Source organism: Salmo trutta, chromosome 32, assembly GCF_901001165.1.
Source record: "Salmo trutta chromosome 32, fSalTru1.1, whole genome shotgun sequence".
Lineage (NCBI taxonomy): Eukaryota > Metazoa > Chordata > Actinopteri > Salmoniformes > Salmonidae > Salmo > Salmo trutta.
Genome location: NC_042988.1, coordinates 13,841,777 through 13,869,724, shown reverse-complemented (window position 1 = coordinate 13,869,724; position 27,948 = coordinate 13,841,777). Strand labels below are relative to the sequence as shown.

The following is a 27,948-nucleotide window of genomic DNA, read 5'->3' as shown; positions in this document are numbered from 1 at the left end:
CTTATAGAACGTGAAGATTCGGTAATATTTCAACCAGACGGTTCCTGTGTCTTGAAAAAGGTTTTGGAACAGAGCTAACACACTCATGAACGCGCACCAATGAAGTGATGTCATTCCTTGGGTTACCAACTTCCCAGCCTTATAGTTGGGGCTCTGTTCATCGTAGACGCCTCAAACAAGGTTCTAAAGACTGTTGACATCTAGTGGAAGCCTTAGGAAGTGCAAAATTAATCCTTAGTCACTGTGTTCGATTGGCAAGACTTGAAAGGACTACAAGCACCAGAATTCTCACTTCCTGCTTAGATTTTTCTCAGTTTTTTGCCTGCCATATGAGTTCTGTTATACTCACAGACATCATTCAAACAGTTTTAGAAACTTCAGAGTGTTTTCTATCCAAATCGACTAATAATATGCATATTCCATTTCCTGGGCCCGAGTAGTAGGCCGTTTAATTTGGGTACGTTTTTCATCCATTTCAAAATACTGCCCCCTACCCTAGTGAAGTTAACTGACTTGCCTAGTTAAAGGTGTAAAAAAAAACAAAAAAAACGGCCAAATCCGCGTCCAAAAATACCGATGTCCGATTGTTATGAAAACTTCAAATCGGCCCTAATTAATCGGCCATTCCAATTAATCGGTCCACCTCTACTCACAGTATTTGAAAACTCTTTCCAACACTCCCCCTCGATAATCAGCATCGCTGATAAATAGGCTGTGGACATGTTGCATGTATTTGTTTCTATTTTAATGATGGTCAATTTGAATCTTCATACTATAGCATAGACGTCCCCGTTCATACGCTAATTGTCAATTCATTACCTTATAGTCTACTTTCTGGAAAACCTATGGTAGGCCTAGGTTTTTTTAATACGTTTTAAGGAAAGGAGAAATACTTGCTCTTGTATCTGACATACGCTAGTGGCTTTGATTGGCGGGTGCTTTTACGGGGGTGTGCATGTGTGAGTACGCTGATTCTCTATAGGCCTATATGTCCATTCAGAAAGTTTCCTAAAGAAGCCTGTCTGCACTCCATCTCTTTAATAAGAGTCAAACACTCCTGTCTTGATTTAATCTTGTAAAAGGCCTGTTTTCAGTAGCTTAGGCTACATTATTTCTCTCATTACAGCGTCCTCTCTTTGAAGAACATATGCCACTGCCATCGAATGACCGCAGCAGCAGTGTTTGTGGCATTATGTGATTATTTCAGGTAAGGTTTGAGAACACATCGGACTTCGCTTGAATTGTTTTGTGCGTCGAAATAGGATCTGTATTAGAAAATGTTATATGCAGAAAAGCCAACAGACAAGGACAAGGTAGGCATATATCATTATTTTGACTTGTTAATGTTGTGTCAATACAAAAATGTGACAGGTCCTCTCCAACCTGGCATTTCTTAATTTGTTGAGTAATATTTATAAGTAATAACCTGAATAATAATGAAATTACATGATAATAATGAAGTTTCAATTAGGTTTTTATTAAGACGCATATCAATTTCGTCAAGTGTACAAACAGAATTGTTACCTCCCCTTTTTTGATGACCATTTGTCTGGTAGCTGTGCTTAGGGAGCTGGAACTCTGTGGGGTGTCGGCACCAGAGTGGGAATGTTCATTTTGGCCTTTTGGAGCGACAGTGGTAATGGGCAGGAGTCAGAATCAGCTACAATCTGGGCCTTGTCTGGTCTTGGAACACTAGCTATGTTCTTGGGTGGTCGTGTTGGAAGTTGAACATTGGAGAGCGGGTCCTTTTACACCACTGTCTTGTCAGCACAGCTCTACCAGGTCCATCCGGAAGGTCTGTTTTGTTGGCTCGTAAATGTTCTGAGCAACCCAGGCTTTGTTTTTTGGGGGGGGAGAACCATACTGTACATGTGCCTGAGGAGAAATGAATCCACAATCAGCAATTTTCTCACTTCCGCATAAGATTTACACACTAAGTCTGCCTGGTGTCTACCTTTCCTGAAAATAAGATTACAAAGTATGCACAATGACAGTAACAAGCATTACTGGAAAGAGTGACATTGTGTAACTTTCATCAAGTCAACAAAGACATGAAAACAATGACAATGTGATTAGCTTCTTCCTAACCCTAGAAAATATCTCCATAGAATCCATGACCTGTCCATTGCAAAACCATCACATTCTACCTGCATCAGTGGTTGCCTGTCGAGTGTTTTTGTCCGGGGCTACAACAAAAATGTGTAATGTGCGGGGTTACTCATGTACCAGAGTTGGGGAAACACTGATCTAAGGTGTAAGGTGTAAATTTGAACACGTTAAAATCCGAAAAGCTTGTTGTGTGAGTACATTGTAATCCACTCACTTGTGGCGCAACCTCTTGAAGCGCTCGTCCCGCATGCGGGATCAACATCCAGCGAAAAATCATATCGCCATATTCATAACCGAACCATAGCAAAATTTAATACATTTTTTTTCTCAAATATAGGACTATTTTATATCGTTTTATAGATACACCTCTCCTGAATCGAACCACGTTGTCCGATTTTCAAAAAGGCTTTACAGCAAAAGCAAAACATTAGATTATGTTAGAGGAGTATATCGTCAAAGTAGCCACATAGCCATTTTCCGACCAACCACATGCATCACAAACAACCAAAAAACAGCTAAATGCAGCACTAACCTTTGACAATCTTCATCAGATGACACTCCTAGGACATCATGTTACACAATACATGCATTCTTTTGTTCGATAAAGTTCATATTTATATATAAAAACAGCATTTGACATCGGCGCGTGACGTTGAGAAACTATTTTCCCTCAAATGCATCCGGTGAATCAGCACTAAATTACTATTCGAAAACATTTTAAAAATGTAATATTGTCATTCAAAGAATTATAGATTAACATCTCGTGAAAGCACCCGCATTGCCAGATTTTAAAAATAACTTTACTGGGAAATCACACTTTGCAATAAAAGGGGATGCTATACTCAGAAAAATAGGCTAGCGATACAGGTCAGCGCCATCTTGGAACAATCGAATATCAAATCTACTCTTGTATACTATTGTAAATATTCCCTTACCTTTGATTATCTTCATCAGAAGGCACTTCCAGGAATCACAGGTCCACAACAAATATAGTTTTGTTCGAAAAAGTTAATAATTTATGTCCCAATAGCTTCTTCTTGTTAGCGCGTTCCGAAGGCTACTCAAAATGTACCGTAGTGCGCGGGACTTCTCCTCACGAAAGTGCAAAAAATATATATTTAAGTTCGTTCAAACATGTCAAACGTTGTATAAATAAATCTTTAGGGCCTTTTTCAACCAGAGCTTCAATAATATTCAAGGGGGACGGTTGCATTGTCTTTCTAAACGTTTCGAAAGGGGAGGGTAGCCAGGGGTGCCCGCGTCATAATGGTAATGGCCCTCCCCCTATGACCAAGTTCCACAGCCTCTCATTCGGTCAGTTTGTACTGTAGAAGACTCAAACCACTTTGTAAAGACTGGGGACATCTAGTGGAAGCTATAGGAAGTGCTCAATGAATCCTAACTCACGGTGTGTTTTATAGGCAAAGTGCTGAAGTTGAGTCCGCAAATCAGATTTCCACTTCCTGTTAGGATCTGTCTCGGGGTTTTGACTGCCATATGAGTTCTGTTATACTCACAGACACCATTCAAACAGTTTTAGAAACTTTAGGGTGTTTTCTATCCACATCTACTAATTTATATGCATATCCTAGCTTCTGAGTTTGAGTAGGAGGCCGTTTAAAATGGGCACGTATTTTTTTCAAAAATCGCTGTAGCGCCCCCTATCCTTGGCGTGCGTCAAGAGGTTTTAATGGGTTGGTTCTGGATGACATGGAGCAGTGGTCAATTAACTTGAGGTTTCCTGTGACATAAAAAACCCCATAAGCAACAAGACAACAATGCCAAATCAGTCTTTTATACATAAACTCAGCAAAAAAAAGAAACATCCTCTCACTGTCAACTGCGTTTATTTTCAGCAACCTTAACATGTGTAAGTATTTGTATGAACATGACAAGGTTCAACAACTGAGACAAACTGAACAAGTTCCACAGACATGTGACTAACAGAAATGGAATAATGTGTGTCCCTGAACAAAGGGGCGGGGGGGGTCAAAATCAAAAGTAACAGTCAGTATCTGGTGTGGCCACCAGCTGCATTAAGTACTGCAGTGCATCTCCTCCTCATGGACAGCATCAGATTTGCCAGTTCTTGCTGTGAGATGTTACCCCAGTCTTCCACCAAGGCACCTGCAAGTTCCGGGACATTTCTGGGGGGGAATCACGCACAGAACAAGCAGTATGACTGGTGGCATTGTCATGCTGGAGGGTCATGTCAGGATGAGCCTGCAGGAAGGGTACAACATGAGGGGGGTGGATGTCTTCCCTGTAACGCACAGCGTTGAGATTGCCTGCAATGACAACAAGCTCAGTCCGATGATGCTGTGACACACCGCCCCAGACCATGACGGACCCTCCACCTCCAAATCGATCCCGCTCCAGAGTACAGGTCTCGGTGCAACGCTCATTCCTTCAACGATAAACGCGAATCCAACCATCACCCCTGGTGAGACAAAACCGCGACTCGTCAGTGAAGAGCACTTTTTACCAGTCCTGTCTGGTCCAGCGCCCAACGTTGTTGCCGTTAATATCTGATGAGGCCCTTCCGTACAACAGGCCTACAAGCTCTCAGTCCAGCCTCTCAGCCATTTGAGGACAGTCTGAGCACTGATGGAGGCATTGTGCATTCCTGGTGTAACTCAGGCAGTTGTTGCCATCCTGTACCTGTCCCGCAGGTGTGATGTTCAGATGTACCGATCCTGTGCAGGTGTTGTTACACGTGGTCTGCCACTGCGAGAACGATCAGCTGTCCATCCTGTCTCCCTGTAGCGCCGTCTTAGGTGTCTCACAGTACGGGCATTGCAATTTATTGCCCTGGCCACATCTGCAGTCCTCATGCCTCCTTGCAGCATGCCTAAGGCACGTTCCCACAGATGAGCAGGGACCCTGGGCATCTTTCTTTTGGTGTTTTTCAGAGTCCGTAGAAAGGCCTCTTTAGTGTCCTAAGTTTTCATAACTGTGACCTTCATTGCCTACCGTCTGTAAGCTGTTAGTGTCTTAACGACCGTTCCACAGGTGCATGTTCATTAATTGTTTATGGTTCATTGCACAAGCATGGGAAACAGTGTTTAAACCCTTTCAATGAAGATCTGTGAAGTTATTTGGATTTTTACGAATGATCTTTGAAGACCGGGTCCTGAAAGGGACGTTTCTTTTTTGCTGATTTCTATAAGCGAAAGCCTTTTGCTAACTGTTTTGATAAGCAGTGATCTGACTGCTACATATACAGTAAATTTTCTCATTGCGTTGATGCATGTTAGGATTGCATATCAGCGACCCGTTTTCAACCATATTCAGCAAATAACCTAACAAAAACTACTTCAGTTCCCTTGTCGTCGCCTGGCTGATCTTGTGAGTGAATAACTGAAAACGTAGCTACCTAGTACCTGTGCCAGTAGCACGCCCCCTACTTACACGCCCGCAATAGCGAGAGGAACAAGTAAGTACACGCTTGCAAGCCAATATGCGAAATTAGCGCTCGAGTTCAACAAAATGGATTATAACATTGTGTATAAGGTTTGGCATGACAACTTTGTGTGCAACATCTAAAGACCTGCATCGTGAACCTGGGAGCTTTGCCGTTTATTAAAGGATGTATTTGGGTGTTTTTGGAGCCTCGGTTCATGTTTTCTAGACACACTGAAACTCCAGAAGGAAGCTGAGTAAGCAAATTGCTGATGGGGTAGCTTGTCCAGGAGCTTCCTTCGGTAAGGGTGGGAGGGCCAAGAGACCGGAGGTGGCAGGACGGTGTGCTTGGGTTGGGAGTAGGGTTTGAGCGTAGCCTGAAGGAAGGTAGGGGCAGTTCCTTGCTGCTCCCTAGGCAAGTATCATTGTCTTGTAGTGGATGCGATCTTTGACTAGAAGCCAGTGGAATGTGCAGAGGAGCTGGGGGACATAGGAGAACTTGGCAAGGTTGACCACTAGGCGGGCTGCAGAGCATGCAGGAGCAAGTCACAGTTTTGATGTTTGCAGAGAACAGCAGGGTGTTGTCCAGGGTCACGCCAAGGTTATTTGCACTATGGGAGAGGGACACTGTGGAGTTGTCAATTTGTGATGGAGAGTAGAGGTCGACCGATTAATCGGAATGGCCGATTTTAATTAGGGCCGATTTCAAGTTTTCATAACAATCGGTAATCGGTATTTTTGACCACCGATTTGCCGTTTTTTAAAATTATTTTTTTAAACTTTTATTTAACTAGGCAAGTCAGTTAAAGAACACATTCTTATTTTCAATGACAGCCTAGGAACGGTGGGTTAACTGCCTTGTTCAGGGGCAGAACGACAGATTTTTACCTTGTCAGCTTGGGGATGCAACCTTAATAACCTCTTACATCTAGATGTTCCGCTAGCGGAACGTCTGCTCCAATATCCAATGATGGGCGGGGCGCGAAATACAAACTCCTCTAAAGCCGAAAACTTCCACTTTTCAAACATATGACTATTTTACAGCTATTTAAAGACAAGACTCTCCTTTATCTAACCACACTGTCCGATTTCAAAAAGGCTTTACAGCGAAGGCAAAACATTAGATTATGTCAGCAGAGTACCCAGCCAGAAATAATCAGACACCCATTTTTCAAGCTAGCATATAATGTCACAAAAAACAAAACCACAGCTAAATGCAGCACTAACCTTTTATGATCTTCATCAGATGACACACCTAGGACATTATGTTATACAATACATGCATGTCTGTTCAATCAAGTTCATATTTATATCAAAAACCAGCTTTTTACATTAGCATGTGACGTTCAGAACTAGCATTCCCACCGAACACTTCCGGTGAATTTACTAAATTACTCACGATAAACGTTCACAAAAAGCATAACAATAATTTTAAGAATTATAGATACATTACTCCTCTATGCACTCGATATGTCCGATTTTAAAATAGCTTTTCGGATGAAGCACATTTTGCAATATTCTAAGTACATAGCCCGGCATCACAGGGCTAGCTATTTAGACACCCAACCAGTTTAGCCTTCACCAAAATCACATTTCCTATAAGAAAAATGTTATTACCTTTCCTGTTCTTCGTCAGAATACACTCCCAGGACTTCTACTTCAATAACAAATGTTGGTTTGGTCCCAAATAATCCATCGTTATATTCCATCAACGACGTTTTGTTCTTGCGTTCTAGACACTATCAGAATACTAAATCGCGGTTACGAGCATGGCGCAGAAAGTGACAAAAAATTTCTAAATATTCCATTACTGTACTTCGAAGCATGTCAACCGCTGTTTAAAACCAATTTTTATGCAATTTATCTCGTAGAAAAGCGATAATATTCCGACCGGGAATCTGCCTGTCTGTAAACTGGGGGAAAAACCGAAAGCCGGGGGCGGGGCAGGTCGCGAGCGTAAGGCTTACTCCACTGAGAGACCACTTAGCTTTTGCTCTCCTTTGTTTCAGCCAGGGCTTCGAATTACGTCATTCCTGTTTTTCCCGGGCTCTGAGAGCCCATTGGAGACGTGGGTATTGTCACGTAACAGCAGAGATCCTTAGTTTTTGGAAGAGATGTCAAAGAAAGCAAATAAATGGTCAGACAGGGTACTTCCTGAACAGAACCGTCTCAGGTTTTTGCCTGCCATAGACACCATTCAAACAGTTTTAGAAACTTTGGAGTGTTTTCTCTCCAAAGCTAATAATTATATGCATATTCTAGTTTCTGGGCAGGACTAATAATCAGATTAAATCGGGTACGTTTTTTATCCAGCCGTGAAAATACTGCCCCCTAGCCATAAGAGGTTAAGTTAACTAGCCCAACGCTCTAACCACCTGCTTTACGTTGCCAAGGTGAGTTGCTAGCTAGCATTAAACTTATCTTATAAAAAAACAATCAATCAATCAATCATAAACACTAGTTAACTACACATGGTTGATGATATTACTAGTTTATCTAGCCTGTCCTGCTTTGCATATAATTGATGTGGTGTGCATTCGCGAAAAAGGACTGTCTTTGCTCCGACGTGTACCTAACCATAAACATCAATGTCTTTCTTTAAATCAATACACAAGTATATATTTTTAAACCTGCATATTTAGTTAATATTGCCTGCTAACATGAATTTCTTTTAACTAGGGAAAATGTATCACTTCTCTTGCAAAAAAGAGTCAGGGTATATGCAGCAGTTTGGGCCGCCTGGCTTGTTGCGAACTGTGAAGACTATTTCTTCCTAACAAAGACAGCAGACTTCGCCAAACGGGGATGATTTAACAAAAGCGCATTTGCGAAAAGCACAATCGTTGCACGACTGTACCTAACCATAAACATCAATGCCTTTCTTAAAATCAATACACAGAAGTATATATTTTTAAACCTGCATATTAAGCTAAAAGAAATCCAGGTTAGCAGGCAATATTAACCAGGTGAAATTGTGTCAGTTCTCTTGCATTCGTTGCACGCAGAATCAGGGTATACAGAATCTGGCTCGTTGCGATCTAATTTGCCAGAATTGTACGGAACTATGAAATAACATTGTAGGTTGTGCGATGTAACAGCAATATTTAGACTTATGGTTGCCACCCGTTAGATAAAATACGGAACGGTTCCGTATGTCACTGAAAGAATGTTTTCGAGATGATAGTTTCCGGATTTGACCATATTAATGACCTAAGGTTTATTATATTATAGTTAAGTCTATGATTTGATATGTGATAGAGCAGTCTGACTGAGCGGTGGTAGGCAGCAGCAGGCTCGTAATAGTCAAAGGTATATGGTTTAGAGAGAAATAGTCGAAGCGTCATAATTCCTGTAATAACTTGCGGCTGAACTTGAAACGGGTTCCTTCATTATTTTACCGTTCATGTCTTCCATAGAGAATGTCTTGATCTACTTCAAATAAGGTCTGTGTTTTGTGCTTAAACCGCCTCGGCGTTTTGATACCCGTGTAAATCTCACTAGGTAACGTTTGTCAACATATTTTCATAAATCCACTCTACAAAAAAAATGATCTTCGCTTATATTGATCAGAGTTATATCCTATGGATATCTACACAGTTATAAATTGGTAAGGTGGTGTAAGCCTAAACCAAACACGGACCTTATTTAAGTTAATCTAAAAATATCCTATGGAATAAATGAAGGAACCGCTTTTCAGATTTTGCTAGAAGGTGTCATGGGAATTATGACTCGCACTTTGGTAGTCAATTCTTACCATGCCCATTATTAAAATAGAATTTCCTGCATATACTCAGCAATAGGCCTGTTTCTCTAGCACAATACTTAACATGTCATCATGCCGTGAGATGTATTTGATAATAGGTGTTATGCTGTTTCTGTTTGATCATATTTAGCCTAAGCTGGTTCCCTTAAGCTATTCAGTTTGTTAGTTCACTCACTGACACGCCTTTTCATTTCTCTTCACTTTTCATTTCTCTTCACTTTTCATTTCTCTTCACTTTTCATTACTCTTCACTTTTAATTTCTCTTCACTTTTCATTACTCTTCACTTTTCATTACTCTTCACTTTTCATTACTCTTCACTTTTAATTTCTCTTCACTTTTAATTTCTCTTCACTTTTCATTACTCTTCACTTTTCATTACTCTTCACTTTTCATTACTCTTCACTTTTCATTACTCTTCACTTTTCATTACTCTTCACTTTTCATTACTCTTCACTTTTCATTACTCTTCACTTTTCATTACTCTTCACTTTTCATTACTCTTCACTTTTCATTACTCTTCACTTTTCATTACTCTTCACTTTTCATTACTCTTCACTTTTCATTTCTCTTCACCTCTTTCTTTCTCTTCTTTTTCTTTCTCTCAATTCAATTCAAGGGGCTTCATTGGCATAGGAAACACATGTTAACATTGCCATAGCAAGTGAACTAGATAATATACAAAAGTGAAATAAACAATTAAAATGAACAGTAAACATTACACTCACCGAAGTTCCAAAAGAATAAAGACATTACAAATGTCATACTATGTATATATACAGTGTTGTAATGATGTACAAATGGTTAAAGTACAAAAGGGAAAATAAATCACTCACTCACATTCACCCTAAGACTTCCAAGGTTCAGCAGATGGGTGCCTTTTCACATCAAAGCTCTATATCGTAAGATCTGATCCCAGACCATATCACATCTACCTCGCAGCCTAGCCAGGACTTTACGTCAGTATTGAACCCACTTTCTTATCATTTTGATCCACGTTACCTGTAGGTGAATAAAGTGTCCTACTCCTACATACATTGTCTTGCTGATATGATTTTACACTCCAAGTTGAGAAGGCTACACTGCCAATAGAGAAGACAAACTCTTGCTATTCTTTTGACATTAGGCTAAATCAGGGGAGCAATCATATCTTAATTGATACGGGCCATGCTCCCAGCTTGGCTTGTTTTAGCTGCATTCCTGCTCAGTTGCAGCTTTCTGTTTCCCGTTCACTTTTGCCTTACTTTTAGACCAGTTGGCAGTTTCCACGTAGTCCCTTAGCCTCATTTCAGAACAGGGAAAAGAGAACATGTGAGAGAGATTCATTTGCCACTATAGCACACTCCAAATCATGTCTTAATGATTGATTCATGCTTTATAAAGCTCATAACTAGCTCTGCCCAGTTGATTACAATGATCAAATCTAACTTTATTTGTCACATGCTTCGTAAACAACAGTGAAATGCTTACATACAGGTCCTTGCCAACAATGCAGAGAAAGAAAAAAGAGACATTATTGAAAAACCTGGCCGTATACACGGGATGAATGTGTAGGGGTACGATGTAATTGAGGTAGATATGTACATATACGTATGGGTAAAGTGACTAGGCAGCCGGATAGATGATAAACAGTTACCAGACAGTCATTTAACACCATCCAAAATAATTTGTTCATTTAAGCAACAAGGCACAGGGGGGTGGTATATGGCCAATATACCACGGCTAATGGCAGTTCACAACACGGAGTGCCTGCCTATCAGCCAATCAGCATTCAGGGCTCAAACCACCCAGTTTATAAAAACAGATATTTACCAACTTCTGCATATATCCTTTTTCATTTAAAGACTGTTTAGAAAACAAATAATTCACAGTCTTTACTTGGCATACAGTTGGCAGTATAAAGTCTATTTTGTTTTTCCTGTGCAAGAATTAATGCCTTATTGCCTGAGATGGGCTCGATAAGTAAATGCATCTAAATGTCATTGAAGTCAAGAAGTCTTAATGGATTTACTTCGGAGCCTTCATTTCCCTTTATCTACTGTTCCATTTTAGGGAGAATGCTTTGTTTTTTTGTTCGCTTTTCACTGTCCGCACGCATGAACAGAAGACTGAAGCCCAGGCAGCGCCTAAAATTAGATCCTTATTTAGCATTTGCTCAAAGGAGCTGGGCTGTCTTGCATTTTGGAAATAATTTCCTATCTCAAAGGAGCTCAGAGCAGCTGTTGTTGAGGGAACGTGCGGTAATACTGGATTCATTCTCGTTTAAGGCGTTACAACAACAGGAAAAGGTGGAGAAGAACAATCTAAAAGACCATTTCCTATGCTCGTTTGTTCTCAACTTATATATCCATGAGGTAGTGAAGCCAAATAATTACCACTGCTATCTAGGCATTTTAATCATATACAGTATTGCAGTGGGCAAATCACTGCAAATGTACATCTGACAGCAGTAAAGAGCGATTGAGCGGTGCGAAACCCAAACAACAGTGGCCTTCCCCTCAGTCACCCCCAGGGCCCTGGTCACTCAAGACTTTGACTGTGTCACTCCACTCCAGTCATTCTTCTCTTCCCTCTGCTGGAGAAGTAAGTCGCCTCACACGAACCCTGACTCTCTTTACCCCACTTCCTATAAAGTCACAAGCTCTCTGGTCTGGCCTGAGCCAACACAATGCTCTCTCCAGAACCCCGTACTGTATGCCCACACAGAGTAGGTGAGACATACTTTGCACGCATTGAAAGGGAAAGATGGCAGCTTGTGAGCGTCCAAAGATTCCAGTCATTTTGCAGTGCTCACATGGAAACAGGAGTTCACTGGGTCCACAAAAATCAAGTTATTTGATATCAAGCCCAAATTTCATAGAGGATATATCCATTACGGTGAATCATAAGACTGAAGGTACTGTACAGCAGACAGATTGGGAGCATAATATGCTTTACAGTATCTTCTGTTTTTTTATGATTCATCGTAATGGATATATCCTCTATGAAATTTGGGCTTGATTTGAAATAATTGTGGCCTTCCCCTGTATTATGAGAACTGGCTTTAAGTGAAACTTCAAAATGAGGCCAGGGAAACGCACAGATTATTCATGTGTGATGACGTTAGAGACTAAGATTCTAAGGTTTCTATGTGTTTCAGTAGGCTTTGTCAGAGTATGTGTCTCTTATGGTGGTGTGTTTGTGCTTGTTCATGATGGGGGGTTTTAATGAGGCTTGAGGTTTTTCTCCTCTGCCTTCTACGTTATTCTCAAAGTTATGAAGATAAGCCTTAATTACATGTGATCTGGTGTAAATGAGCTATGACGAGCCAAAGGGCATAGCTAATAATCAGAGAGACCATCTCATTACCATGTGATTCCTCTGGGTGGTCAGAGTGTATATCTGCTTTAGTAGCTTCTCATTCCTTGCAGACTGGATGTGCAAGATAGCCTAGCGGTTAGAGCGTTGGGCCAGTAACCAAAAGGTTGCTGGTTTGAAGCCCCGAGCCGGCATTGTGGAAAAATCCGCCCTTCTGCCCTTGAGCAAGGCAGTTAACCCCCAACAACAACTGCTCCCCGGTGTCTGATGACATGGACGCCGATTAAGGCAGCCCCCGCGCACATCTCTGATTCAGAGGGGTTGCGTTAAATGCGGAAGAAACATTTCGGTTGAATGCATTGTTGTGCAACTATCCCCTTTCCCCCAATATCATTCCAACGGGCAACAGCTATGCAGTAAAAAAAAAATGCATTTGTCTAAATTAGACTATTGTTCTAGGACCACAAAATGGTTCCTGTATCTCTACATAATCTCTCTGAAAGCTTTCCCCAGCGGTTGTGTGTGTGTGTGTAATAACCACAAAGCTTTCCGTTGCTATTATTCATTATGTGTGTGAGATGACGTCTCATCGTCCTCTTGTTCCCCCCTCAGTCCATCCTGCTGCTGGGAGGCGTGGCTCTAGCCTGCCTGGCCCTGGACCTCCTCTTCCTGCTCTTCTACTCCTTCTGGCTGTGCTGCCGGCGGAAGAAGAGCGAGGAGCAGCCCAACGCCGACTGCTGCTGCACCGCCTGGTGTGTCATCATCGCCACGCTCGTCTGCAGGTGAGTCCCATGTGGAAAGACGTAAGGCTCTGATCACTCAACAGACCATTGGTTCACTGCCCAAAATACAGGCCTAGCTGTAATGAGGTGGGCCATCTCTAATTTCAACATGTAACGCCTGGGACTGCAGACGACAATGCAAGGATTAGCAATGTTCGCCATCACCCCTTAACCTCCTCGATTGGCCCTGTAGTGCACAGACATAAATAAGCGTGTTCCATGCATGATGGAGCAGTTTGTGCCTTTTTAATCTCCTCTTTGATGCCTTTGTTATCTAACACATTGCCAACAGTCTTCCTCTGAGGTGAGTGAACACCTCCCATGGTGTCATACATGTCTGGCTTTAAGACCTCATGCCTAGTCTGCCGGAGGGAATTTGTTAGGGGTTTAACGGTATGTGTATTCGTACCGAACCATTCGGTACAGGGACCTCGGTTCAGTCCATACTGTGAACCCGAATGAATACATAAAAGATATTTACAGTCCAAAATAAAAACACTAGACCTATGTCTCTTGAGTACATTTCAGGCTATTCTGTTAAAACAGCTAGAGCCTTTGCGTATGTTTTTATCAACATTTTAATATCAAACTGTACTTTTGTGAGGCTCGGAAGTTAATTGTTTTTGTATGATGGTGAGTGGTGGGATTGATTTAACCAGAATTGGAGGATCTTCATTCATCGTTTAAATCTCCAATTTGGGAACATTTTGGCTTCCCAGTAGATTACAACGCCGATGGACAGAGAGTTGTCGATAAATGCTTAACAGTATATCGTTCCGCTCTAGGAGAATAGCCTATGCAACAACAACATCGTCTCCCCTCTGCATTCATGCATTCTTTGGCAGCTGATTCTGACCTGGCCAAAGAAATTCCAAGAGTGATTGGGAGACTTATTTTTTACTGTCTTCGGTTTATAGCCGCTGACATGCGACCATTCACGGTGGTTGAGAATGTGGGGTTTCAGCCCCTCGTAAAAGTGCTCGAGCAACTATCATGGTGCGTTCATAAGCAAGAGGGAAGGGTACATTTTATATATACGACTGGGAAAAATCCACTTGAATGGCCCTCCAACAGGTAAATTCCCACCTCTCACATAGTTCGAAACACAGCATCATAGTGGAAACTTGAGAGGCCCAACATAACAATTCTGTCACAACAGACAATGCCAGGAACATTGTGAATGCTGAACATTGTGAATAGCATTTAATTTTCCCGCTGTACCGAAACCAAACTGAAATGTGACTCCAAAACTGAAATACGTACCGAACCGTGGGTTTGGTGAACCGTTACACCCCTAGAATTTATGGATAGTTTACTCTGCCGGATGCTGAGCTCTAAGGAGAGCAGAGCTGTGACCTGTCTCCTAACTCATAATGGACACAGGAGGTATTTGACACACACTGTCTGATGCCGCTTTTATTGTTGTTTACACCTCTCCCCTTCTGAACTGAGGATACAAGAGCAGACCTTCATTTGAAGTTGGACTTCACAAACCATGAGTTGCATGCTGTAGTCTGGGGATGACAGACGTCCTGTCATTCTTCTAAACTTTGACCCGTAAACTTAATCCCGTTGAGAAATGATTCTGTTTTTGTGTAGGCAAACAATTTCTCTGCAGTGGAAGGGATGTAGTGTTTAAGTTTGGTAGAGTGTAGCATCTGAAAGCTGCTGGTTTAGTGTCTAACTACTGTGGTGAGATGGTTGTATTTTTAGAACTAATCTTCCGCTTACTTCATTGGAGCTCTCAATTGGAGGGTAGGCTACTTGGGCGCTTGCTGCTTGGTGTTAACCCCTTCCTCGTCTGGTGTTCGTATTTTTTAAACAATCTAGCGTCTGCTCAAGCAGAGAATGTGAGGTGCACAGGGTTAAAAGGCTTGACACCACAAATCCCTCTACTAGATACTTTCTGCAGTCTGCCTCAAAGCAAATCATCCTCAGTCATTGCTACTTTTTTGTATCTAGGCTGTTAGATAACCTAGACTAAGAAAGGAAAGCTAACTACTTACAGTTGAAGTCGGAAGTTTACGTACACTTAGGTTGGAGTCATTAAAACGTATTTTTCAACCACTTCACAAATTTCTTGTTAACCCCTGTGCGGCCTCAACCAGCAAAAAATCCTATCGCCATTAGCATAACAAAATTTAATATATATATATTTTTTTAATTTTCTCAAATTATATCGTTTTATAGATACACCTCTCCTGAATCGAACCAGGCTTTTTTTTCAAAAAGGCTTCACAGCAAAAGCAAAACATTAGATTATGTTAGAGGAGTATATCGTAAAAGTAGCCACATAGCCATTTTCCGACCAACCACATCACAAATAACCAAAAAACAGCTAAATGCAGCACTAACCTTTTACAAACTTCATCAGATGACACACCTAGGACATCATGTTACACAATGCATGCATTCTTTTGTTCGATAAAGTTCATATTTATATATAAAAACAGCATTTTACATCGGCACGTAACGTTGACTAACTATTTTCCCTCAAATGCATCCGGTGAAACAGTGCTACATTTTACTAAATTACTATTCGAAAACATTTTTTAAATGTAATATTGTCATTCTAAGATTTATAGAATATCTCTTGAAAGCACCTGTAATGCCAGATTTAAAAATAACTTTACTGGGTAATCACACTTTGCGATAAAAGGGGATGCGATACTCAGAAAATTACCTAGTAAATATAGGTCTGCGCCATCTTGGAACAATCGCATATCACATCTAGTCTTGTATACTATTGTCAATAATCCCTTACCTTTGGTTGTCTTCATCAGAAAGCACTTCCAGGAATCCCAGGTCCACAACAAATGTATTTTCGTTCGAAAAAATTACTCCTTTATGTTCCAAGAGCTTGTTCTTGTTAGCGCGTCTGAAGGCTGATCCAAATGCTCCGTCGGCCGCGGGACAGCTATTTCGAGAAAATGCATTTTTTTTCCATTTAGGTTCGTTCAAACATGTCAAACGTTGTATAACATAAATCTTCAGGGCCGTTTTCAACAAGAGAGCCAATAAGATTCGAGGGGGACGATTGCATTGTGTTTCAAAACGTTTCGAAAGGGGAGGGAAGCCAGGGCCGCCGGCGTCATAATGGTGATGGCCCTCCTCATGTAACCAATTTCAACAGCATCTCATTCATTCAGTTTTAACAGTAGGAGACTCAAACCACTTTGTAAAGACTGGGGACATCTAGTGGAAGCAATAGGAAGTGCTCAATGAACCATTGCTCACTGTGTGAATTACAGGCAAAGATGTGAAGTTGAGTCCACAATTCAGAATTCCACATCCTGTTACGATCGGTCTCGGGGTTTTGACTGCCATATGAGTTCTGTTATACTCACAGACCATTCAAACAGTTTTAGAAACTTTAGGGTGTTTTCTATCCACAAGTATTAATTATATGCATATCCTAGCTTCTGAGTTTGAGTAGGAGGCCGTTTAAAATGGGCACAAATCTTTTTCAAAAATCGCTGTAGCGCCCCCTATCCTAGGGGAACGCCAAGAGGTTAACAAACTATAGTTTTGGCAAGCCGGTTAGGACATCTACTTTGTGCATTACACAAGTCATTTTTCCAACAATTGTTTACAGACAGATTATTTCACTTATAATTCACTGTATCACAATTCCAGTGGGTCAGAAGTTTACATACGCTAAGTTGACTGTGCCTTTAAACAGCTTTGAAAATTCCAGAAAATGATGTCATGGCTTTAGAAGCTTCTGATAGGCTAATTGACATCATTTGAGCCAAGTGGAGGTGTACCTGTGGATGTATTTCAAGGCCTACCTTCAAACTCAGTGCCTCTGTGCTTGACATCATGGGAAAATCCAAAGAAATCAGCCAAGACCTCAGAAAAAAAATTGTAGACCTCCACAAGTCTGCTTCATCCTTGGGAGCAATTTCCAAATGCCTGAAGGTACCACATTCATCTGTACAAACAATAGTACGCAAGTATAAACACCATGGGACCACGCAGCCGTCATACCGCTCAGGAAGGAGACGTCTTCTGTCTCCTAGAGATGAACATACTTTGGTGCGAAAAGTGCAAATCAATCCCAGAACAGCAGCAAAGGACCTTGTGAAGATGCTGGAGGAAACGGGTACAAAAGTATCTATATCCACAGTAAAACGAGTCCAATATCGACATAATCTGAAAGGCCGCTCAGCAAGGAAGAAGCCACTGCTCCAAAACCTCCATAAAAAAAACTGACTTCGGTTTGCAACTGCACATGGGGACAAAGATCGTACTTTTTGGAGAAATGTCCTCTGGTCTGATGAAACAAAAATATTAATGTTTGGCCATAATGACCATTGTTATGTTTGGAGGAAAAAGGGGGAGGCTTGCAAGCTGAAGAACACCATCCCAACCGCGAAGCACGGGGGGTGGCAGCATATTGTTGTGGGGGTGCTTTGCTGCAGGAGGGACTGGTGCACTTCACAAAATAGATGGCATCATGAGGGAGGGAAAATGCGGATATATTGAAGCAACATCTCAAGACATCAGTCAGGAAGTGAAACTTGGTCACAAATGGGTCTTCCAAATGGACAATGACCCCAAGCATACTTCCAAAGTCAAGGTATTGGAGTTGCCATCACAAAGCCCTGACCTCAATCCTATAGAAAATCTGTGGGCAGAACTGAAAAAGCGTGTGTGAGCAAGGAGGCCTTAAAACCTGACTCAGTTACACCAGCTCTGTCAGCTTGTGGAAGGCTACTTGAAACATTTGACCCAAGTTAAACAATTTAAAGGCAATGCTACCAAATACTAATTGAGTGTATGTAAACTTCTGACCCACTGGGACTGTGATGAAAGAAATAAAAGCTGAAATAAATCATTCTCTCTACTATTATTTTGACATTTCACATTCTTAAAATAAAGTGGTGATCCTAACTGACCTAGACAGGGAACTATTACTAGGATTAAATGTCAGGAATTGTGAAAAACTGAGTTTAAATGTATTTCGTTAAGGTATATGTAAACTTCCGACTTCACCTGTATGTGGATTAATTATAGTGGGAGTGGTATTGATTTGTTTAAAGCTGTTGAAGTGGTTGTTGTCTGACTGAGAGACGCTATTATGAAGATGAGGACATATGAATTCTATTTAGAGAGTAAGTTGATGCCACAGAACACTGAAAAAGTGGAACGAGGACATTGGAGAGGCATTGTTGTGCAATGTAATCTTCTGTGTGATTATGAACAGTGAAGAGTTACACAGAATGCATTTTTTGTGGTCAGGTGATGGGTCTCAGCTGTTGAACGGTTTTTATTTATTTTATTTAACCCCTTATTTAACTAGGTAGGTCAGCTGTTGAACAGCTCTAGACTGAACCACAACTTGTTTTAATGGCCATCCATATTTAGGCTTTAGTTTGCATCATTGGTGTTTGCAAGTTGCTGCGCTGCACTGCAGTCAAAATTGCCATAGAATTTTGCCAGTTTTCAGCGTCTCTGTGTGAAACGTTGGTTCCTTACCAAACACCATGCCAACGTCCCTATGCTCTGAGGTAGACATGATGGCCGTGAGCTTGTGAGGCAAGCTCACAAATGAGCGCCCACCGTAGTTTCCATGGCAACATTCTCTCAGAAGCCAACTCAGGACACAGGAGACGACCCAGGGGGCTGGCTCCGGGCAGGCAGAGGGCTGGCTCCGGGCAGGCAGAGGGCTGGCTCCGGGCAGGCAGAGGGCTGGCTCCAGGACTCTGGTGGTTTAGAGTTAGAACCCTTTGAATGACAATAAAATGGTGGTGTATTTTCCAGAAGTAGGCTACCCCAAAAGTTCAGCAGAAGTGTAAAAATTGCAGAGCTAATCACACTAGATGGCCTGCTATACTGGACAAAATGTAAACACAACATGTAAAATGTTGGTCCCATGTTTCATGAGCTGAAATACAAGATCCCAGACATTTTCCATACACACAAAAAGCTTATTTCTCTCAAATATTGTGCACAAATTTGTGTGCATCCCTGTTGGTAAGCATTTCTTCTGCCATATCAAGAAGCTGATTTAAATAGCATGATCATTATACAGGTGCACCTTGTGCTGGGGACAATAAAAGACCACTCTAAAGTGTGCAGTTTTGTCACACAACACAATGCCACAGAAGTCTCAAGTTTTGAGGGAGCATGCAATTAGCAGGAATGTCTAACGGTGCTGTTGCCAGAGAATTGAATGTTAATTTCTCTACCATAAGCCGCCTCCAACAACGTTTTATAGAATTTGTCAGTACCGTGCTGAGGAGTATTTATGTCTGTAATAAAGCCCTTTTGTGGGGAAAAACTCATTCTGATTGGCTGAGCATGGCTCCCACGACTGCGCCCCTGCCCAGTCATGTGAAATCTTTATTTATTTATTTCAATTGACTGTTTTCCGACTATGAACTGTAAGTCAGTAAAATCTTTGAAATGTTGCCTGTTGTTTTATATTTTTGTACAGTATACTTCAATGGCAAAGTATCACATTGGGGTAAATGCTAAGGACGATATACCCTTTCACTATCAAAGAGTAGCTCTGTGTCTAGTATAGTGGGAAACCAGACCAAACTGTTGTCTGTTTCTGAGTCCTTCCTTCCGGAGTCCCTCCCAACCAATGATTTACACGGCTGTCTGGAATAACGACAGGCTAGTCCACCACAGTCACACAGACAAGCTTTGGAATCCCTAAGTCTCACAAAGGGTCATGTTCTGAGTGGCAGTGACAGATAAGTGAATGAACAGTGCTGTCTGTCAAAATAATGGACCTAGAATTCCTAGAAAAACCTTCCTTTACGATTATGCAGCCCCTTTGTGAGTGATCTCTTAAGACAAACTATTGGCCAGAATGGCCACTCTGTAGTGTCTGGGTCACAGCCCAGTATTTCTGACTGATGAAAGGTTTTTGGTCTTCTCAGTCTCCCTCCATCCGTCTGTGGGATAGGCACTTCCCAGCCTTCTGTTTCAAGCCGCTGTGACCCAGATGGAGGATGGTACCTCTCCCTGAACTGTAATTGCATCTCTGGCTGAATCTGAATGATGGATATCTGTCCTCCCTGAACCCCCAGTGAGTAATGACCGTCTGCACCTGCCGCTGCCTTAACATTGAGCTTCTGGAGTCTCTCTGCCCACCTCTCTGGCCCTGGCCCTCCTGTGAGAACGAATCCATCCACATGATGCAAGTCTCTGCTAGCCCAGGCAGCTGAAAATATTTATTCCCAGCTGTGGGAGTCTTATCGACTCCCATCTATGCTTGTAGGGAGAGAGATTCATCAAACTCTCTTCGCCCTACCCTCCTTTCACAGGCTATGAGAGGGTCTCTCCCCATTGGGAAGGAGCACAACCCATAATAAGCAGCGGAGGTATCATGAATTGAGCAAGACTACTCTCTGTGCTTAATGCTATTGTGTAATTCATGTGGTCTGTGCTAGGGATGGGCCCAGTTAATCGAACGGACGTTAGTATTTGGTTATTTGTGAGTGTACATTTTTTGTTGCAAAAATGTGTAGGCCTATTTTAACATTGAAAAGCCTTTGTCTGAATGAACTAAAATGATCCATAATGTGACATTACTACATACAAGTAAATACCTTGACATTCTTCATTTAATAAAACAACAAACTTTTTAATACAGTTTTTATGATGTGCGCCCCATAAAAAGAGAGACACTGGTAGCCTTCACACATTTCACGCGTGTAAATCGGTAGGCGATGTGAACAAAACCTTTAAACAGGTCAACATTCACAAAGCCGCTGGGCCAGACGGATTACCAGGACATGTACTCAAAGCATGCGCGGGTCAAGTGTCACTGACATTTTCAACCTCTACCTGACTGAGTCTGTAACACCTACATGTTTCAAACAAACCACCATAGTCCCTGTGCGCAAGGAAGCGAAGGTAACCTGCCTAAATGACTACCGCCCCATGGGACTCACGTCTGTAGCCATGAAGTGCTTTGAAAGGCTGGTCATGGCTCACATCAACAACATCCTCCCGGAAACCCTAGACCCACTCCAATTTGCCTACCACCCAAACAGATCCACACATGACAAAATCTCAATCGCACTCCACACTGCCCTTTCACCTGGACAAAAGGAACACCTTTGTCAGAATGCTGTTCATTGACTACAGCTCAGCGTTCAACACCATAGTGCCCACAAAGCTCATCACTAAGCTAAGGACTCTGGGACTAAACACCTCCCTCTGCAACTGGATCCTGGACTTCCTAACGGGCCGCCCCCAGGTGGTAAGAGTAGGCCACAACACGTCTGCCACGCTGATCCTTAACACTGGGAGTGTGTACTTAGTCCCCTCCTGTATTCCCTGTTCACCCACGACTGCGTGGCCAAACACGACTCCAACACCATCATTAAGTTTGCTTGGTGTCCACATCGCCAACGAACTATCATGGTCCAAACATACCAAGACAGTTGTGAAGAGGGCACGACAATACATTTTCCCCCTCAAGAGACTGAAAAGATTTCGCATGGGTCCCCAGATCCTCAAATGGTTCTACAGCTGCACCATTGAGAGCATCCTGATCGGTTGCATCACCGCCTGGTATGGCAACTGCTCGGCATCTGACCGTATGGCACTACAGAGGGTAGAGCGAACGCCCCAGTACATCACTGGGACCAAGCTTCCTGCCATCCAGGACCTATATAATAGGTGGTGTCAGAGGAAAGCCCATAAAATTGTCAGAGACTCCAGTCACCCAAGTTATAGACTGTTTTCTGTGCTACCGCACGGCAAGCGGTGCCGGAGCGCCAAGTCTAGGACCAAAAGGCTCCTCAACAGCTTCTACCCCCAAGCCATTAGACTGCTGAACAATTCATAAAATCGCCACCGGACTATTTACATTGACCCCCCCCCCCCCCCCCCCGTACACTACTACTCGCTGTTTGTTTGTTACCTATGCATAGTCACTTTGCCTCCACCTACATGTACAGATTACCTCAACTAGCCTGTACCCCTGCACACTGACTCGGTACCGGTGTATACAGCCTTGTTATTCTTATTGTGTTACTTTTTATTTTAGTCTACTTGGTAAATATTTTCTTCGTCTTGAACTGCACTGTTGGTTAAGGGCTTGTAAGTAAGCATTTCACGGTAAAGTCTACACTTGTTGTATTCGGCGCATGTGACAAAGTTTGATTTGGTTTATTGTGAGGCAATCAAAGCGGCACTACAGTCAGGCTAGATATGTAGCCTAGCAGGTGAGTGGGGACATTTCTAATCAATGCATAAAGGAATAGAAATGACGGAAGTTAGACTGTTCTTTAATCTGAAGCTCGCCGTCACGTATACAGTTAATGTTCAATTGTAGGGCATCACATAGGAGAAGCGTGAGAGATTAGTACAATGACTGTACCTGTTATAGCAGCACGTGTCCCGCGTTGGACTGTATCTGTAATCGGTAGATGGTTCTGATGGAAAGGTTGCAGTGTGCATGGCCGAGCAGTGCCCAAGAAAATGTTCAAACAAATAGTTTGATGCCACCACCACCCCTTCAAATGAAAAGCCAACAGCGGGGTGGGACATAACTCTCAAGGTGGGTATACGTTATAAGCTTAGACCTGGGTTCCACTCTGGGCTAGGAGTTGTTGTACTTGTAGACAAGGAAGGGCAGCGCGGTCTCACCCACACTGACCCCTGCCCATCCCCCTGCTACAGCAGCAAACAGCGTTTTACAAAAGTTTCACACAAAAAACACGTATTTCGACTATCCGGATATACGATTTAAAGAAAAAGATATATATTGTATTATTCGAATAGTGAAAATATTTCAAATGCCCATCCCTAGTCTGTGTGCATGGAAGCCCTTTTGGAGTGGGAGAAAACAAATCCGGTCTGCCATTAATGATAAACAGTAACCAAAGTAGTGGGTGGTTTTGTAACAGAGAATCTTAACTGTCATGCACTTTGTATTGTGTGTTTAATAATCTGACAATAAAGATATGGGAGGATGAGGAAACAGCTCCTTCAGCTGTAATTTAGAAAACATGAGCTTTGTGTTGTGGGTTCAGCCCCCAGGCCACCCAAACAAGTAAACACTTTAGTCTGTTTCCTCTATTTGTTTAGTACTTCTCAGATTATGGCATCGTTGTCTACACAGAGGCCCAGCCAGGAGTCTCAAGGCGCTGAAATGGAAGTCGTTCTGCTCGTTTAGGGACGGACAGATGGACACACAGACGGCAAACTGTGGACAGTCACTGTCTGTAGCTCGTACATAGATGATCAAAGCGGAAATAGGAAAGCAGCCACAAACGCAGAGCAAAATGGCCTCATGGCAAGTGACAGGAGAAGGACAGACAGACATTAAAAAGGGCCGTGATCTTTTTCAATGTTTCCCTGTTCACCTGTTGACCACATGGAAAAAGAGGCATCGGCTCTTCATGGATCCACCCTAATAAATGCAATAAGACAGTTTTCTGTATTGCGCTGCGTTCAAGGACACCTTTTTAAGAATCCAACCATCTGCTTTGTGCAGTTTATATTCAGCATTGTGGAGGTGTGAAAACACAGCCTAAAACAAAATTCCACTCCGTATCTGCCTGGAAACAAAGCCTGTTGTCTCATGTATAGATGAGAGGCCATCATTGTAAATAATAATTTGTTCTTAACTGACTTGCCTAGTTAAATAAAGGTTAAATAAATAAATATATATAATAATACTATGTAAGTAATCCTCTGGGATTTGACTGTTAGGCCAGATACTTGTATAAGCATACAGTCTCAGAGGAGTCGTGAGAAAGGGAAGAACATGAGAGCAGAGCAAAGAACTCCCACGCATGCAGAAAACTGAGAAATGTCTTACAAATGGAGGACGCCCAAGAGAGAGACACATTAAAAGCTTCCATATCCCCAATAAAGAGTTAAATTATTTGGGAGAGCTTGTGAAAGCCAAGCATGAGCTTCTTGCTGACTCAATTGTGGAATCTTTCTGTTTTTGTCACATCCATTTTAACACTGGGCTTCTCTGAGTCATGTTTTTACTCCCCCTGAGTTAGACCAGTTCAGAGCCATCTTGTTGGATTCAGCTGAAATCACTGCAGAGCGGCTCACAAAAGCATGGAGATTTGATGAGCATGTGGGCTGCATGACAATTACTCTCTCCGTGTGTCGTCGTCATCGTCTGTGTCGTTGTGTGTGTGGTGAGAGCGTGGGGAAAGTGGGATTAGAGCAATGAGTAAAAATGCCGAATCAGGTATGTCAATTCAGTTTAATGCCACGTGAATGACAGGCAGTGTAAGTTTATGGTCCAACTGTCATGAAACTTGAGAGAATCTCGATGCATTTTTTTGTTTACTGAAGTCTTGCACAAGCTCATGATTTGAGGGAGTCCTCGCAGTCACATGCCCATCCTCTGTCACTCTGTTACATTTTGGCTGCGAAACTTGAGGTTTTCGAGATCAAAGGAGTTGTTGCTGCTTGCATAATTAAAATCCCAGGAAGAGCCCAGGAAGCAGAACTGCCTTTCATGTAAATCCGTTTTTAGGCTTGACATAGAGTGTGCGATAACATCTCTCTGGTTTGTCTTCAGCCTGCTGTAAACTCACTGTGCTGGTCGATGACAGGGAGTTGGAACTCATATGTAATTTCTGGCGTTTTCTTTTTGAACACCTAAACATGAAGCACTTAAGTCATGTTGTCTGGCTGCTTTGGCAGTCCTGAATCACTGACCTTACAGTGAGAGAAACAACAACGCTCTGTACATTTCTGTGAAACAGCACGGGGGTGTAATAGGAACGACACAAACCGGATGTGTCTAGAAAACATTACAAACTCCTAAACTATCAGGGTGGTCGAGGAGACCACTAAACCAACAAACTAGTGTGGTTGTTGTGTATTTAAACTCTGGCTGTGTTTCCTGTTCTACGTTTCCACCACAATTTGCTTTGTTTGCCCTGAACACAAACCCATAGCTCCAGCTCACCTTTCCATCCTTCAGAGTATGAGAGGAAGAGATTGCCCTAGCTAGCAGCAGTTCAGGAAATGGCCAATCCCATCCACTCATTGGATGCAAAGTGAAGAGGAGTGGACTGGCTCCCATTTTAACAGGAGGTGTTTCCCTTGTCAACATGACATTTGATTTAATCCCGTCTGACGTCAGATGCTCTTGTGTAAAGAGGACTGGGGCGAGGGACTGGGGATGTTATGTCACAGGTACGAAGAGTTAAGCCTATACACACCTGCTTTTAAAAATGGAAAGATCTGAGCTTCAAATTCACTGCTTGGTTTTATGGGGGGGTGGTGAACATTTGATATTATGTATCTTATTGGTAGGGTGGTTCGTTGAAGTCTGTTTTTTTCACACGATGTCTAGACAGCGTTGGAGGACTAGATCAGCTTAGTCTTCACAGTATACACTGAGTGTACAAAACATTAAGAACACCTGCACTTTCCATAGCATAGACTATCCAGGTGAAAGCTATGATGCCTTATTGATGTCACTTATTAAATCCACTTCAATCAGTGTAGACGAAGGGGAGAAGCCAGGTTAAAGAAGGATTTTTAAGCCTTGAGACAGTTGAGACATTGATTGTGTATGTGTGCCATTGAAGGTGAATGGGCAAGACAAAAGATTTAAGTGCCTTTGAACGAGGTATGGTACTTGGTGCCAGGCGCACCGGTTTGTGTCAAGAACGGTTTGTGTCCAGCCAACTTGACACAACTGTGGGAAGCATTGGAATCAACATGGGCCAGCATCCCTGTGGAACGCTTTTGACACTTTGTCTATAGATTTTATGCAGGGGATGATTGAATGTCTTTCTCCAGGTTTGTTCTGAAGTAGTTTACCTTGTCTTATGTCTATAATGATTGACTCTGCTTCTTTCTCCCCTCCGTGAGGTTATTGTCGTATTGTACAGCTTTAACTTTGCTCAAAAGTGGTTGCCATGGCAATTTCATAAGTCATTGATGGTACATCAAAATGTGATATCACTGTTGCTGTGGCGGCATCGTAGAATTCAGTTTGACTCTTTGTTCAGAGATATTCTCCTCATCTGTCCTTGAAGATTCTCTACTTCAACTGAGACATTGTGTTGAGTAAGCCTAGTTTCTGTTGATATAGCCTAGTTATTGCTGCAGCCTTAAATGCATGACACTCAAACGTCTCTTTTGAAATGTTCAAAGTTTTGGTTACTACTACTGCAATGGCCTAGTCTTGGCTCCATTGGTGCTGAACAAGCTAGATGTTTATCAATGCCAGAGGAGCCATTTGTTTGGCCTTTACCCCAGACCCACACCCTATACAGATCATCCTGGCAGATGTACTGCCTTGCAGGAATGATGGGAACTCTGCTACGGCTGCAGGAAACCATGTAACCATAGCCTTAGGAAGATGACGTCTGTCTGAGAACCTCAACTGAACGTAACTGCTTTAAACATACTGTAGGATAATGGCAGTGAAGCTTTGAAATCCTGCAATACAATCCTGCAATATCCTGTTATAAGCCAGTCTGTTTGACCAGAACGTCTCTTTTGATACACTGCCCTCGGACCTCCTTCCATCTTGTTTGTACAGTCTCTCCAACTGCCTTATAATGATGTCATCATGATAACGGCCTATTTGCTTTAGTTTATAGCGCTGAAGGACTATCTGTATGGAGCCTGTCCTCCATCTGATGTCACGTGTGTGAACTGTAAATGGACTGTCCTTCAACAAGCTGCTGTACACATGGAACGCTCCTCCAGTTTGCATGTGTTCAGCTGAGAGTGACCATATGTTCAATAGGCTATTGTTTGGGCTGGCTGTCTGGCTCGGCAGTCTCTCTGTCAACAGGGAGGCAGTGATTGTGACGCCTATTGAACTGCTCACAATGGGAGAGAATATTTATTATTTTAATTATGTTAATATTGTAAATCTCCAAAGTAAGCTTTGGCAATATGTACATTTTTACGTCATGCCGATTTAAAGCAAATTGAATTGAGAGAGAGAGATGCTGTAGTGACCCCTGGTGGTGAGGTATTTGTTTCCCAAAGGGGAAAGAGGTTAAAAGTAGTGACAACTCCTCCTTAGACAAAGCTACCCCCTGATATCATTCTCGTTGTTGATTCAATTGATTACCCCCCACATGTATTGAGCAACAGTCTCACTCTCACCAGGTCTTCAGTTCCTACTGAGTTTCTTGGGTTTCACTGTTGAGCAAAATTCGATTGCATTCTAATCTAAAGTACAACACAGACTTCTAAAGGCCTACTGGTATCAGCTTTTAATTGGTAGCTAATAATCAGAATGTTTCTGTAAATAATTAGATGATATGTGCATCAGAAATTCAGCGTTGGATATTGCCACCTCTAATGCATTTGATTCCACTTGGGAACCACTCTAGCGCAATGGTTCCCAAGTGGAATCAAATGCATTAGAGTTGGCAATATCCTTTTTTGGTTACTGTACCACCATCTGAATTTTGCTCTGCCTGGAGTACCCCTGAAGTACCCCCTCATGTGCATTTTACCAGTAGGCCTATGGTCTCATGAGTCTTCTCAAGTACCCCCTGTGGATAGGCCAAGTACCCTTAGGGCTCCTGGTACTCCTGGTTGGGAACCACTGGTCTAGCACTAGCTGGCAGGCAGTAGGTCTTTGTCATAGCCAGGACGGCTCCCCCTATAGTCT

General features: G+C 42.3%; 1 protein-coding gene across 1 annotated transcript in view; it reads left to right on the top strand.

The window, feature by feature from the left end:
• Nucleotides 1–27,948, top strand: part of LOC115171152 (protein tweety homolog 3) — a 69,578-nt gene that overhangs the window by 9,183 nt on the left and 32,447 nt on the right. Inside the window, exon 2 of the mRNA XM_029727693.1 lies at nucleotides 13,183–13,352. Coding sequence (XP_029583553.1) covers nucleotides 13,183–13,352 — 170 coding nt within the window. The remainder of the gene's footprint in view (nucleotides 1–13,182; nucleotides 13,353–27,948) is intronic.